Source organism: Chaetura pelagica, unplaced genomic scaffold (assembly GCF_000747805.2).
Source record: "Chaetura pelagica isolate M959 unplaced genomic scaffold, ChaPel_1.0 scaffold169, whole genome shotgun sequence".
Classification (NCBI taxonomy): Eukaryota; Metazoa; Chordata; class Aves; order Apodiformes; family Apodidae; genus Chaetura; species Chaetura pelagica.
Genome location: NW_009954616.1, coordinates 841,964 through 858,344, shown reverse-complemented (window position 1 = coordinate 858,344; position 16,381 = coordinate 841,964). Strand labels below are relative to the sequence as shown.

The following is a 16,381-nucleotide window of genomic DNA, read 5'->3' as shown; positions in this document are numbered from 1 at the left end:
AAACAAAATGCAAGTAGATGGACATACTTGAGGAATTAGGATCTAGCCAAAAGACACAATACAAAATTCTGGTTTCCCTTTCTGAATTCTACAATTCAGGTAAAACCTAACAAAAAAGCTGGAGTAGGATATCTTGCCTTTCCTTATTGTTACTCTTAATCTACAAGAACCCACTTTCTAGTTACTATCTGTATTTTATTTTTATTTTTTTTTTAACAGGATTTAGGAAAGCCTTATTGCAAACAAGCAGGCAAGCAAGACAGATTTATGCCCACTGAAAGAGTGATGAACATTTTAGCTGGCAAAACATAAGACATCTAATTATTTGCTCATTACTACATTAAAAAGAAAAGCTCTCTCATAATGGTATATTTACTAAAGTAGAAAAATCTTATCAAGAAAATAGGCTTTAAAAGCCTATTAAATATTTTTACACTCTCTTCTACTACCCATATATTCCACTTCAGGTCTTGGGTTAGGATACTTGCCTTTTTAAATGCCTTTCTGTACTGCTCTTTCTTTCAAATAATAATTAACTTTACAAAGCCTAACTGAAATAGAAGGCCCACAGCACCCATGAAAGCTGAAGCATGCTAAGTAGAATTTAATATCAGCTTGTTAGCATGCTATGCAAACTTTGAAATTAGCTCAGTTTAATCCATTACAAAGGAGCTCCCACTGGAGAAATGCTTTTTTGAGTCTGGAACAAGCATATATTTCATGTGTTACTTTAGTAGTGAAGCCACATTTAAAAACTGAAACTTAGAGACCTCAAGAGCAAACCTTGTCAATCTGTTTTTCTGCACACCTAGCAGAGAGGTTCAGATGCAGGAGTGATCATATAAAAATGATTTTTCTTTTTGTTGTGGGGAATCAACTATTCTATAGTTTTATAGTACTCAGTTTAATATTTTATCCAATTATTTCCCTGTTAATACTGTGGGAATACTATGTAGTATGTCATGCTGTATTGGTTTACATGTAAACAGACCTCTGACACTTGCTATTCCCAACAGTCTACTGAAAAAAAATTACTTGTAACAGCAAAATCTAGAGTATAACACAGACACACTTGAAATACCAGCTAAACTTTGGTCAAAGTCATGGCATAGCACTGTGTTATTAGAAGAAATGAGAGCAAGACTGAAAGCTGCATGTGCACACAGCCATTGCCTGAAGTGATTTACTAGTGACTCTGGATATGCTACAAAAGAGCTTCATGGATTTGTGAAAGGGTTTTAACAGATTTAGATATGCACCATGAGAAATCAAGATACAATTAATGGGCCTGTCCTGTCTAAACACAGTCTGAAGAATCCTGAACTTTATCAAAGCCCTAACAACTGTCTTTAAAGATGACTATCAGTTAATGAGTCCAATATATTAAAAACTGGAAATGGAAGTGCATATGTTGTCCCTTTGGTGAGAATCAAACCACAGAACTGAGTCCCCTGCAAAAAAATGCATTTATGCTTATTAGGTATCCATTAGGAGTAAAATATCTGCATTTTCCATAGACATCACATGTCAGTCAGAAAAAAACCCAAAACCAACAACAACAAAAAAACCCATCCAGAATTATACTATCCGGAAAAGCATCAGTTTAGCGTTTATTTGAAATCAGTAAGTTAAAATTCACCAGGTATCCCATCATGCACAGCAAGAACCTAGAATTATTAATCAGACAGGAAGCAAGGCAACTTCAGAGAATGCAGAAATCCTGTGTCACTTTTTTTAAAGTTTATTTTTATATGACAAATGAAATACAGGAACAGCAGTCACATTTACACTGCTGCACTCCTATCACTATTTGTGTGTTGGTTATCTTGTTGTATCTCCCACTACTTATTGCAGTGTGTCATGGAAGACCCAAAAGCTGTACACACACCAGCAGTAACAGTACAATACAGATTCCACCCTAAATAGAAAAGCCATGCTTTGCAGAACTATACTGAGCTGTCAAAGTGAGGAGAGCACCCTGCTCTTAGTCTCCCAGTGATGGAAAAGGAAGTTCCAATTCTATAAAAGCAGTGGAACTGCAGCTAAAGTAGAAGCCTGCTGCACCTGTGAAAGCAGCACACTCTTAAAATCAGCTTAGTTTGAATCCAAACATAGGCAACATAATACAGTTCAACCGTATAAGCACTTCTATAATTGCAATATTAACATCACTAGCAATAGGCCTTATATTAACTACACAAGGGCCCAGTCCTGATCTGTAGGGCTCATTATCAATTTGTTATGAGAATGAGCTCTGTGAACTAGACCTAGGTACCAGGTGTCTCTTGTTATGATACACAACTTACTCATGAGATAACAAAGGCCTTCAACATTGAAAATATGGACACAGACTAACAGCAGAGGCGTCAGGACCATAAACAACTCCTGAATGGCCAACTGCCAGTCAGCAGAAAAATGCAACCTTCAGAGCTGGGAAGACTGTTTTTGCTCTAAGTAGCAGCAGCAACATCCAGGGAAAAAACCCAAACAGCTGAGCAACAGGGCAAGGTCACCTGCTGCAGCCTCAGAAATAACACCACCCTAGTATTACAACACTTACAGTCTAGGACCAGAAGCCTCAATCATTTTACACAAAATGGTTACAAAAGATCCTAAATTGTGGGGGGAGTGGGCTGGCAGAAAAAGATGCCTACTTTAATTCTGTCCCTGTCCTGTCACCCACTTCCCGCACCTCTTACACAGCTCTTCAGACATATTACATTGACCTCAGCAACTAGGACCATCAAGAATAGAGTTATCAGGCTAGCTGTGGTACTGGTGACATGGTACAGCATAGCTACAGCTATGTTAGGATATAAGCCAGATATAAGACTAACTGCTTTGAACACATAATCATAATAGTAAGAAGTAATGTATGGTGCTAATTAACAATGTGTGAGAACTAATTAGAGCACACGGCATGTTGCTAACGCATGCCAGCCCAAAAGCTCTCATTCTAACTTTCAAAATCAACTGGATTTGTCAGTCCAAACTCTCCCATCACAGATATTTCTAATTCCTTTATAGATATGGAATTATTTGTGTCCATATATATATATACATATGTGCTCATATGTTTAGTTGTTAAAGAGCATGAAAAAAGACCTTAAGAAAAAAAACTCCTTCAAAGAGAGCAAGTTAAAAAGCTTTAGTATTAGACACTAGTCACAATACAATCTGGGTTAAGTGCCTGGAGATACAGGGTAGCAAATTCACTCCCAGCTGGTCCTCTTAACTAAGTAATGGTGGACTTCAGTTGAGTGGCAAGACACACGAAACAGACTAAGCAGCTCAAGTCAGCAGAATATTTGATCTAATTCACATTGATTAGAATTCATGAGAAGCATGGCAAAAGCAACAACAGAAGTGTATGACTAAAGGAGGCAGCAAAAAGATGAACTGGGAGGAGAAACAATATTCATCTAGTCATCTGTGAAGAACTATTCCAATTGTATGAACAGAAACAAAAGGCTGGTGAGTTAGCAACCTTAGGAGGCAGCAGAACAGAAGGTGGCCTGACAGAGCTGTATATTAATAGATTTTTTTAAAAAAAGAGTATTCTGACCTTTTTACTTAGGAATGCTTATCAGAAAGTGAGGTCTGGTATCCCCAATAGCAGTGTTAAAAATGTCAATAATGGCTATCACAAGACAGATCAGAGCAACAGCAGGTTGCCTAGCAAGACTGTTGAGCAACACTACAACCCCAGCAGGGGTGTGACATATGAACTAACTGCATTAATGAATAAATCAACTACAAATCAGTCTTACGAAGATGCATAGAAATTCAGATTGAGCAAGAATAAGGACAGGAAAAAATGCTGATGTATAAAATTGAACACCAAATGCAAACACTAGAATTATTTAAGGGTTGGTATGGCACCCCTGATAAATGCTCCACAGCATGAAAATGCTCTGATATATACCATGTGCAGGAATTAATGACTCTTGAAGTGGATGTCAAATCATGAACACTGTTAAAACTTAATTATCTTTAAAAAGTCAAGAGAAGGAATGATACTCTAATTCATAAAAAAAAGTTGGCAGAAATATTGTTGGATTATAGCTGTAATTTCAAGTGCATAGTAACACATGGTTATATTCAAGTATTAAAGCAGAATTCTTCAGCAATATTAAATAATCTTAAAATATTTGGTTAATACACTTTACTGTTTTGTTTTTTTTTTCCACATCTTAATCATTATGGAATTCTTCATCATAATATGAAGAATTTCATCTGAGCTGCTCTGGATGCTTATTTTTCCACTTCTGATTGTAAAACACAGGGAGAAATACTCTATTTCTCCACCCTGCCGAACAACTACTTTTTGCTTGCAAGGATATTAGCACTCTGTAGCAGTTTGATAAATACAGGACAATATTCTGACATTTCCACTTTGAACATTAACCCATCCATTGCTGGTTCAGATAACTCCAAAACATATACGAATTTGTACAGAGGATGTGAATGCTAAAAATAGTTGCCCAGGAGGATCCCATGTTCCCAGCAAATTTTGCCTGCCTCACCAGCATCAGCACAGGGTTAATATCTCAAAGGCATCCACTCCCTTTCTCTTCCTCACCCTCCTGTTACTCTCAGCATTTTCATCTCCAGAATAAAATTACCTTAGGCGTCTCACATATGAGTAAGCATTCCTGACCACACTCATCTCTGTCTAGAATATACTTTCAGATTACTCTCCCATTTGTCCAACATTTTCTACCAGTCTGGAATTAGCTACTTGATTATTTAAGGCACACACCAAAGCCTAAAAGTACTAATTTGCCATGTGCCCTAAATAAACCTCTATCTAGTTAGGGCTTGTATTCTATGCCTTTGTTTACTTAGGTCATCTTTCTAGTAGCAATTAAGGTTGAGGAAACACTTTATCAAATTACAGAAAATGTATTATTTAATTAAATGCTCATCACTTTGTACTAAAACAGATTGTTTTCCAACCTCAGACAGTTGGAAACAATATTTTCCCATGCAATTAGCAATTACTACAACTTTACTGCTACAGTATTTCTGCCCAGGGCACAGATTATAGCTTAGCTTTTTAAATGAAAGCTTTCAGCAACTAAAAGCTTCTAGTACCCATTCAATTTAACTAGCAACAGACTGAATTGCACCTATCAGTAGATAAAAGCTATTACATCACTCTTCTTTTATCATAAGCAGGTCTGCTAGAAAGACCAAAGTTTGGAGCAGTAGCTAGAAAAAAGCAAACAGAAAGTTTACTTACATTAGTCCTCCAAGTGTCAAGCATCAAACTATAAATAAACCAGAAATACTGCTAGAGCAAGGAAAGGCAACTGTTCAACTAACTGTAACTTCAAAAAATGGGGTAAGTTTTATTTATTAGTGGCTGATTACTAGAAAGAACCATCCCAATCTTTCTTTAGACTGTATGTAAGGAAATGCAAAGCTTAAAACAGGAAACAGCCAATTTAGTTTTTTAAACCCTAGAATTATTGTTTTTGTCAACTGGAACTAACATGTCCATACCAGCCCTAATTTATAACATGAATATATATTAAGTTCTTCATAGTAACAACCTATGTAGAAAACTCAGGCAGACTCAGTTTCCTACCTTCTTCCCTCTCATGAGCTCCAGATATTTACAACAGATAGGCAAGAAATTCCCCCTTTCACAAGTCCATTCTGAAGGGAAATGGCTTGTAACTTGTATATTAACACAAAACATCATTACTACCTTCACCAAGCAACCATACTTTCTAATTATTGGTTCTGGAAAAAAAAAACTAGTTTACTGAAAACATCTCCATTATGCAAATTTAATTTACTGCTCAGTCCTGGTCTAGACACTCCCACAGAACTGTCTAAATGTCTCTTTACAATACAATAAAAGCAATGCTCTAAAAAACCCTAATAACCAATAGCACATTTCCATTAAAATTTTGACATGAGTATGCATGACCACAATATAACTAAAACAAAGGAAAAATCACTATATCATGTTTAAGCTACCAAATTAGAAAAACTTCTTGATTTCTACATCAGTAATGCATGCAGAAAGGAAGATAAGGAGAAACCACTGGATTTAAACAACATGGCATGTATGAATCATACCTGAAGAAAAGCTGAAGGTTAAGTTGGAACATTGGCTTTTGGAACTCTTCATGATTAGGCAGAGTTTGACACCTCTAGTGACAAAAAGTACAAAGTTTACACATGTGGAAAATGATAAAGAGGCATGAAATATTCTAAAATAAAAAACCTGAAGGAAAAAGAGACTTCACTCAAAACCTAAGATGTACTTACAGAACTGATTCACAGTTCTGCAGACTTAAGGGGAAAAACAACCCAAGGTATGCTGCCAAGAGCCGACTAAAGCAGCTCATTCAGTGCATTGTATAACAACAAGTGCTCAGAAGAAGTAGTGACAAGTAACAGTCATGGGGGACTCCCTTCTCAGGGGTACTGAGGGACCCATTTGCAGACCAGACACCCTTGCTAGAGAGGTCTGCAGTTTAGTGGGGGTTTGAATCAAAGACGTAATAAGATTACATAAACTTGTAAGGCCCAACAACTATTATCCTCTCCTACTACTTCATGTGGGCAGGAATGATACAGATAGGAGTAACCAGAAGACTATCAGGAAAGACTATACAGCACTGGGAGCTGTGGAGGAGGGCTCAGGAGCACAGGTAGGGTTCTCATCAATCCTTCCAGTCAAAGGGAAAGGGCTGGAGAGGGCAAACCAAGTTGGAAAAGTTAATAAATCATTACAGGAGTGGTGCTGGAATGAGGGCTTTCATTACATACACCACAGATCTCACTTGGAAATACCTAGTCTTTTGGGAGCTGATGGGCTTCACTTGTTGGTGAAAGGGGAGAGTGTCTTTGGCCAGAAGCTGGCCAATTTAGTTACAAGGGCTTTAAACTAGTGATGCCAGGGGAGGGGACTCTCCACTCATCCCACACCCACCACATTAAGGACAGAGACAGTAACAGATGCCCTGGGCCTGCAGGAGGGCTGCAGGCCAACAGGAAAACATCTGACCTGCAAAATGTTATCCCTGGCAGCACAATTGCTTTGAAGGGAGCCCATCTTAAATGCCTCTCTGCGAATGCACAAAGCTAGGGGCATAAACAAGAGACTTTGAAGATGTGTGCATGCATGCCGGGCTATTATGTTACTGGTATTACTGAGATGTGGTAGGATGACTCCTACAACTGGCGTGTGGGCATAGTTGGGTATAAGCTCTTTGGGATGGGCAGGCAGGGCAGAAGAGGAGGTGTTGCTCTCTACATCAAATACCAGCTGGAGTCCATGGAGCTTCGGCTGGGGACGGAGGAGGAGGCGAATTAAGCCTTATGGGTCAGGGTTAAAGGGAAGACAAGGGCAGGAGATGTCATAGTGGGGGTCTACTACAGGCCACCAGACCAGGATGGCTGAGTGGATGAGGCCCTCTACAGGGAGATAAGAGCAGCCTCACACTAACAGGCCCTGGTCCTCACAGGGGTTTCAACCACCCCAATATCTGCTGGAGGGATAATATGGCAAAGCACCAGCAATCCAGGAAGTTCCCAGAGTAACACTGATGACAGCTTCCTCCTCCAAATGGCAGAGGAACCAACAAGAAAAGGTGCTATGCTGGACCTTGCTCTAACCAACAGAGACAGGTTGGTTGGTGATGTAAAACTTAACGGGAGATGAGGCTGCAGTGACCATGATACGGTCAAATTCAGAATTCTTAGGGCAGCAAGGAAGGAACAAAGCAAGCTCACTACCCTCAATTTCAAGGGACCAGATTTTAGTCTCTTCGAGGATCTGCTTGGTAGGATACCATGGGACAAAGCCCTGGAGCAGAGGGGAGCCCAGGAAATGGGTCCATATTCAAGGATGACTTTCTCCATGCCCAGAAGCTATGTGTTCCAACAAAGAGAAAGGCAGGTAGGAGAGCCAGGAGACCTGTATGGATGAGCAAGGAGCTTCTGGATGCATCTGAATCTAAAAAAAAGGTATAAAGAGAGAGGAAGCAGGGACAGATACCCTGGGGCGAGTACAGACAAATTGGCAGAAACAAGGGATTGGGTAAGGCAGGCCAAAGCACAGATAGAGCTGGACCTTGCCAGGGATGTTAAGAACAACATGAGAGGTATCTACAGGTATATCAGCGATAAGAGGAGGACGGGGGAAAATGTGGGCCTGCTTCAGAAGGAAACTGGAGACCTGGCCATGCAGGACACACAGAAGGCTGAGGTACTCAATAACTGCTTTGCTGCAGTCTTCACTGGCAAAGGCTCTGGTCACACCATCCAAAATACAGAAGGTGAAAGCATGGACTGTGAAAAGGAAGTTCCCTCTCCCACTGCAAGAGCAGGTTCATGACCATATGAAGGATCTGAAAGTGCACGAGTCCATGGGACCTGACAGGATTCATCCATGGATTCCAAAGGAATTGGCCAATGAAGCTGCAAAGCCACTGTCCATCACATTTGAAAAGTCCTGGCAGTCTGGAGAAATTCTCACTGACTAGAAAAGGGAAAACATAACTCATATTTTCAAGAACAGTAAAAAGGAAGACCCAGGGAACTACAGATCAGTCAGTCTCACTTCTGTGCCCAGCAAGATCATGGAGCAGATCCTCCTGAAGGCTCTGCTAAGGCATGTGTAAAGCAAAGGGGTGATTGGTGACAGCCAACATGGCTTCACTAAGATCAAATCCTACCTAATTTGGTGGCCTTCAACAATGGGGTCACTGCTTTGGTGGACAAAGGAAGAGCAGCTGACATCATCTACCTTGACCTGTGCAAAACCTTCAACACTGTCCTACATGACATTAGAGCTACCAAGCTGGTGAAAGGTCTGGAGAATTGTTCTGGTTTGGTTTAGTGGGTTTCTTAGTAGTGGGGGAAGGGCTCCAAGAGTGGCTCTGGTAAGAAGCTGAGAAGCTCCCCCTGCTCCAAAACCAGCCAAGCAGCCATTAGAGGGACAATAGACGTGCCTCAGCGATTAACATACAAAAGAACCCATATAATACCTGAGCATGGAAGAAAGGGGGGGAGAAGAGCTGTCCTGGGGTTGTTGAGGAAGAAGGGGAAGATGGTGTCCTAGCAGAGGTTTCCCCGCACTTGTGGAGACAAATGGTGGAACATTCCCTGAAGGGGCCAGGAGGGGTGAACTTGGCACTGGACTTGGATTTTGTGATCAGTGGATTTGCTGCCAGTGGACTCTGATTACACAGCTGTGGAAGACCCCAGTGCCACGGGAGTTTGTTCCCAAAGCTCTGTGGGAAGCCCAGGCTGGAGCAGCTCTGGACCTTGTGGGAAGGACTCATGAAGGAGAGGTTCGTGGAGGACTCTCTCCCATGGGAGGCACCTCGCGGGGGAGCAGGGAAGGACTGTAAGGAATCCTTCTTCTTGAGGAGGATGGAGCAGCAGGAACTACCATACTGAATGGACTCCTCACCCCTTGTTCCCCTCTGCTGCTGGGGGGAAGAAGGGAGAGAAACCAGGAACAAAGTGATTTGGGCCCAGGAAGAAGGGAGGGGTGGGGTAACATATGCAAGCCCTGCTCTGTGTGTTGTCTGTGTCCTGTGTGTGTTTGATTAGTGTGAAATTAAATTATTATTTTTTTTCCCCAACTTGAGTCTGTTTTGCCTGGGACCTTAACCAGTGAAGAACTCTCCTTGTCCTTTATCTCAAGCCAGGAGCTTTGTTCTCCTCATCCCAGAGTGTGTGTGTGTGGTAGTTGAGTGATTGGCCTTGGGGCTGGTTCTTTGTTGTCATGTTGGGCTCAAACCATGACAAGAATAAGCCCTATGAGGAGAGGCTCAGGGAAATGGGATTGTTCAATTTAAAGAGAAGGCTGAGACCTCATTGCTCTCTACAACTACCTGAAAGGAGGTTGTAGGGAGGTGGGAGCTGGCCTCTTCTCTCAAATGAATAATGACAGGACCAGAGGAAATGGCCCAAACCTGCACCATGGGAGATTTAGACTGGATATTAGAAAGAATTTACCAAAGGAGTGGTTAGACAGTGGAACAGGCTGCCCAGGGAGGTGGTGCAGTCATCATCCCTGGATGTACTTAAAAGAAATGTTGACATAGTTCTTAGTGACATGATTTACGCACTGAATGGGTACATTAGTTTATGGTAGGGGGATTTAGGTTATGGTTGGACTTGATGATTTTCGAGGTCCCTTCCAACAAGGATGATTCTATGATTCTATGACCCTGGTATCAAAACTGGAACAGTACAGATTTGATGGATCACAAGCTGGCTAAGGAACTGGCTGGATGGTTGCACTGAAAGAGTGGTGATCAAGGACTCAATGTCCAGATGGCAAACTGTGACAAGTGTTGTTCCCCAAGAGTTGGTAATTGGACCAGTGCTGTTTAACATCTTTGTTGGCAACATGGACAGAGGCATTGAGTGCGCCCTCAGCAAGTTTGCTGACAACACCAGAATCTGTGGTGAGGTCGACACACTCAAAGGAAGGGATGCCATCCAGAGTGACCTTGACAGGCTTAAGAAATGGGCTCATGCAAACTTCAGGAAGTTTAACAAGGCCAGGTGAAAGATTCTGCACATGGGTCGGGGCAATCCCAAGCACAAATACAAGCTGGGAGGAGAATAGATTGAAAACAGTCCAGAGGAGGACTTGGGAGTGATACTGGATGAGAAGCTCAACATGAGCAGGCAATGTGCACTTGCAGCCCAGAAAGCCAACCATGTCCTGGGCTGCATCAAAAGAAGTGTGACCAGTAGGTCTAGGGACGTGATTCTACCGCTTTACTCAGATCTCATGAGACCCTACCTGGACTACTGTGTCCAGTTCTGGAGCCCCCAACATAAGGACACAGAGTTCCCAGAGGGAATCCAGAGATGGGCCACAAAGATGATCCAAGAGCTGGAGCACCTCTCCTACAAGGACAGACTGGGAGAGTTGGGGTTGTTCAGCCTGGAGAAGACAAGGCTCTGGAGGTACCTCATAGCAGCCTTCCAGTATCTGAACGGACCTACAGGAAAGCTGGGGAGGAACTTTTTACAGGGGCTTGTAGTGAAAAAACAAGGAGTAATGGATCAAAACTAGGAGATTTAGGTTAGACATTAGGAGAAAATTCCTTAGTCGGAGGGTGGTGAGACATTGGAACAGGTTGCCCAGGGAAGTTGGGAATGCCCCCTCCCTGGAAGTGTTGAAGGTCAGGTTGGATGGGGCCCTGATCAACCTGATCTAATGTGGTATGTCCCTGCCAATGCAACAGGGTTGGAACTAGATGACCTTTAGGCTCCCTTCCAATTGAAACCATTCTATGATTCTATGGCTGAGTTCAAACACCCTTAAAATTTAACAGGCATGATATTTCTCTCAGCATTTTTCAAGACCCTCCATAAGTTTTCACATAGAACAGCTATGCTGGAAAAAACCTAGAACTCATAAGATAGAACAATTTGTTAAGTTGAACTTCCAGCTCTACAGAGTATTTCTGTTTGTTCTTTTAACAGCAGACCATAGAAGTTCCAAATCCAAAGCTGAATCCCACAGATCCTTTACTACTGGACTATCATCAAAGTCTCAATTTGAAAGTCTGACTTTTGGAATGAAGTAACTATGAAGTTTTATGGTAATAAAGGGTATCTTGAATAAAGAGCATCTGGCTTTTACAACCAACTAGAGCAGTAATTTAGGATATCCAGACTAAAGCTTAAATCTGTGCATATGTGAACATTTTCTAATACCCATAATTTCTTTTCATCCCTTGACCACACAGCAGAACTAACTTGAGTTCAAGCCTCCACCCTGTTATAACCAAACACCTTTGAGGTGTCTTTCCTTACCTGGCTGAAAGCAACTCAGCACCATGTATTAACTTTCATTGTCTTCCCCTACAACTTAACTCACAAGGCCACATCTTTCCAATTCATTACTTGATATAATCCAGAGAGTACACAAAAAAATCTCATCCTACAGTCCTCTATTCCAGAAAACCCAGCTCTTTCAGTCTCAGTGGTTAATATAGCAAGTAGACCAATCAGACCCCATCTCTTCCATTAAATTAAAGACTATTATCAAAGTAACCTACCTGTTTTGCAGGGATTACATTATAATCCTACACCTGCAATAGCTGAATAAGCTATTTTAACAAGCTAATTTAAAAAGTCATCCTCTCATTAAATAAAGGAGAGATGAGTAGTGCTCTATATCCCTGTAGAGTTATCTGTGAATCTCTGCCCAATGTGATACGAATGATACAAACAAGAGCAGAAGTGACTGCAGCTTTCTAAACATAACATTCATGTGCCGATTAATACTATTACATGTTTAAGATGATCTTCATTGCTGAAAGTATATTAAGACCACCCAGCGACAGCAGCTTTCCAAATTTACGCTTTTACATCAACAAAACATTGATATTCTGTATTACTGATAGCATTAATTACACACAGAAAATCTTTGCATTCCCTGTTGAATCCAAATGTGCATACCTAATCCGAGCTTCTAGAAGAAAGCTTCAGGAAAATCCAATCACCCTTGACTACAGAGAGGTTGTGGAGCCTCTTTCTCTGGAGACTTTGAAAGCCTGCCCAGATGCGTTCCTGTGTGGTCTGCCCTAGGTGGTCCTGCTTTGGCAGAGGGTTTGGACTAAATGATCTCTAGAGGTCCCTTCCAACCCCTAACATTGCATGATTCTGTGATACAAGGAAACATTACAGCCATCAACACCATTTCGTATCAAACATCTCCTGCTATGTACTGAAGGAAAATGTAGTGCAATACACACCAGTTTAGGAGATAGGTAGTTACAATGCCTGACTCTGGATGAGCAAGATCAAGGAAAATTAAACTTACAGTATAGCAAAAGACTTAAAAGTATTCAAGATCCAAACTACAGCAAATCAGTGCTACTGAACTTGCAGCAAGAAACCTGTCTTTCCCTCTCTACCAAAGTAATCACAAGACATAGCAAATGGAGTTTTCATATGCTGTCATCTCAACATTTACTCTATCAGCTACTGCTGTTCTCCTAAACATTTAAAGAAACCTCTAACATAAAAGATGAAAAGCTGCTTACTACAGCTGCAAATTAGAAGTGTGTTTTCTTATAGGAACTCCTTGCCCCGTTCCAAAGTGTTGCACTGATAGCACTAATTTTCACAATAGATGACCTAAGAGAACTTGCCATGCCCATGTCTTCTTTCACCAGACATTAGACTACAAGTATGTAACACCTGAAACAATGAAAAGACAGCAGTAATGAAATAGCACTTACTGTAATCACAGCCTTGCTCAGACAGATAGAGCCTCTGCAGCCATATTCCGTTTCATCTTCAGACTTGTAATAACTGAGTGTGTTGCTTTTCAGAACCACCCATCGATCCTGCCATCCATGAATGTAATTAGTCCACTGTAAAAAAATAAATAAATAAAAGTGTATTGTTGATATTCTCAAGCTTTCAACAAGCAGGAGAAAAAATTAACTTACTTTTAAAAATTCGTTCCCATTGAGAAGGCTGTTCTCCTCAGGGCTCCTAAAATATTTTTACAAACTACTACAGGTTCTAAAACATAGTTGTTTTAAATGAACAACATAATAACAGACTCCTTGACAGCAACTGCATTGCCAAGGCCAGTTAAAATAAAATTAATAAACTTACTGATGACAGATTGACGAAAGGGAGGGAGGGGGGAAATCAAATATTAATCATTAAGGTGAGTTGGGCCACCTGATTTAAAATCTGGAGTTAGACTAAAAGCCAAACTTACGTGGAACATAAAATTATTTTTTATAAAATTTCTACAAACATTATTTTGAAGTATCTAGTTTTCTTCATATAAATAAAAAATGCCATTATCCTATGTACAGTATATATCTATGGTCGCACAGAGTAATCAGCTCTTTATCAATTTAATGCTGCCCATAAATATTGCTTCAGGTTTTCATTCTTAACCATTTTCTCATTAAAAAGATACTTGCTTATCAGCAGACATTCAGTCATCCTTTTGCTATTCATATTTTTCTAGAAACTCTACATTCACACATGGAATGAAACTGATATTCCAGAAACAAGTCCAGTATTCATCCTACAGAGGTCTAGTAAGAAGTAACTAAAAGTTATGATTTATTAATCTTTTATTTGCAACATCTTCCCAACTGCCCTTTGTAGAATCATAGGTCACTGACAGAGCATCAAGACTGCCCTGTAACTCTGACAGTACACTGGTGCTTCATTTTCAATCACAGTGCAAAAATTATAGATCAGATAAAAATGAAAGCAAAAGCAGTGAAAATAATCCTATTTGTGCAAGCATTTCTTTGATCATGACAACTGCTGTTTGACAAAAATTCTGAGAAATAAGCTCTTTTTATCATCTAAGTCTAACCATTATCCAGAGTTTTCTAATATATAAATGGCAGTCAACTAACAGGCTCCCTTCCACATGTATTAATACATGTCCCATAACTACATGTTAACTCTAGAAATAACATGAGGAGGTATAAGGAAAACATACTATACAGCTAAGAAATTCTTAACAATTTTCAAGTGTAGGTTAAAACCTTGATTTGCTCTCCAAAGATAAAGTCCTTTTTAATCTCTGAATACACTGAATTGTTAAATTCATTATTTTTTAAAGAAAGCCTCAGCTGTGCTCGGTACATAAACTGGTGGCACAAGAGGTCATGGAAGCATATGATTTCCTGCCTTCCTCTCCTCCCATCTCTCATGTTCTCAGCTCCTCCCAGATGTGAAAGGCAGAGTCCAAAGTTATCTTGGGAAAAAGAGCAAGGGACAGGAAAGAAAGCACCTTTCCGTCTTTGACGGAGGTACGTGAGAAATATAGCAGTCAATCTTTTGCTGTTGCAATCAAGCTATGTCCTGACTTAGGAGACTCCTTAAAGTACACTGGATAGGCACAAGTTTTTGGAAAAGACCCCTGTTTTTTCAAGCATCCAGGTTCTTCTGCTTGAAGAAAAACTCTTCCACATTAGTTTCTGCATATCCACCTTAAAATTGTTGGCAGGAAATACAAAGGCAAAAAAAAATGGAGTTCTGAAATGTTTAAAGTGACTAGCAAGACATACTTCTATTAAGTTTCTCTTGCCATATTATTCCATTTCCTTCAGAGCTTCTCTTTCCTCAAGGGCAGAGCAACTGAAACACTACTAAGCACACAGAGAACTACAGCCTACTCTTATCACTTAAGAATTATACACAGTAAGTTATTAAAAATAAGCATTCCCTTAATAGAAAATGTGAAAGTTACCATTTCATTTTCGTTTGTTTCAAATATCACCGACACACTAACTAACACAAGGTAAACTTATCCCTCAAGTGTATTTACTGCAACAGGTTTAACCATACTTGACTATTCGGATTACATCCTGTGTTCTCACAGGAAAAGCAGCATCAGCTACACTCAAATCAACCCGAAAACCAAAAAGTTTGCACATAACTAAGCTAGAGAATGTCAGAAGCCACAGCTTCACCTGCTAATGCCAGTAAGAAGCAGCACCTGGGCTTAAAAAAATATTTAATTTGCCAAAATAAAAATCAATTACATCCAACAAGTATTAAAGTGTATAATGATGGAAGCATCTAATCAGAAGAAAACTTTGTAATGGGGAAAGAAAAACCACAATCAACCAATAAAACTACACTAAACCAAAACATCACATTTTAGCTCCTGAAATATCTCACACCCATCTCATCATTTCCCTCCCTCATCCAGTATTAGACGACAAGATCTTAGGAGTGAAAGCTGAGACCCTTCTCTTCTCCGAACTGCTTCTCTCATCTCTGGAGTTAGAAACATTTTCAGGCTGCAAGGAATTCACCAAGTCCCTCACAAAAGGCAGACTGCTCTCACTGTTATGGCTGTTTTCTCCACATCCAGGGCCAATTTATCACCTTTGGATCCCATGACCCGTGTCTCCTACACCAGCTTATATCCAGCCATATCGTGGAGGGCAGATAAAAATTAAAAACACAGTGCTTCCATTCTACAGGTATTTCAACATTATTCTGAAGGTGCTTCCTGTAAATAATAATTAAAACAAAAAAAAACCCAACACACTATGTTCAAACTTTGTGATTGAATTTTAAACTACTCCTAAAAATACAATTTCACATATCACCCAACACATACTTCCAAGTCAGCTTATTTTCAGTGACAGAACAGCAAAAAAACAAAAAAAAACCTGTTTACTTTTAAAAGGGGAAACAAGCTTTAATGCCATTTTCCTTCCGCTCCTCCCCACCTCCCCTATCTCGTGCTGCAGGAGCATTATATTACCCTGTTTTGGTACTCGGGACTAAAGGCCGCGCCGCTCCTGCGCCGGTGCCCGCTTCCTGGGGAGTGACCACCGGCTGGAGCTGCCTCCGGCAGCTCCCGGGAAGGCGAGCGCGG

At 40.5% G+C, this 16,381-nt stretch overlaps 1 protein-coding gene across 1 annotated transcript in view; it reads right to left on the bottom strand.

Annotated features, from left to right (window-relative positions):
• The window catches only part of COL4A3BP (collagen, type IV, alpha 3 (Goodpasture antigen) binding protein), a 74,243-nt gene extending 58,348 nt beyond the window's left edge, over positions 1-15,895 (bottom strand). The window contains exons 1-2 of the mRNA XM_010005558.1: positions 15,842-15,895; positions 13,245-13,379 (exon numbers count right to left, since the gene is read on the bottom strand). Coding sequence (XP_010003860.1) covers positions 13,245-13,379; positions 15,842-15,895 — 189 coding nt within the window. The remainder of the gene's footprint in view (positions 1-13,244; positions 13,380-15,841) is intronic.
• Positions 15,896-16,381: the final 486 nt, after the last annotated feature.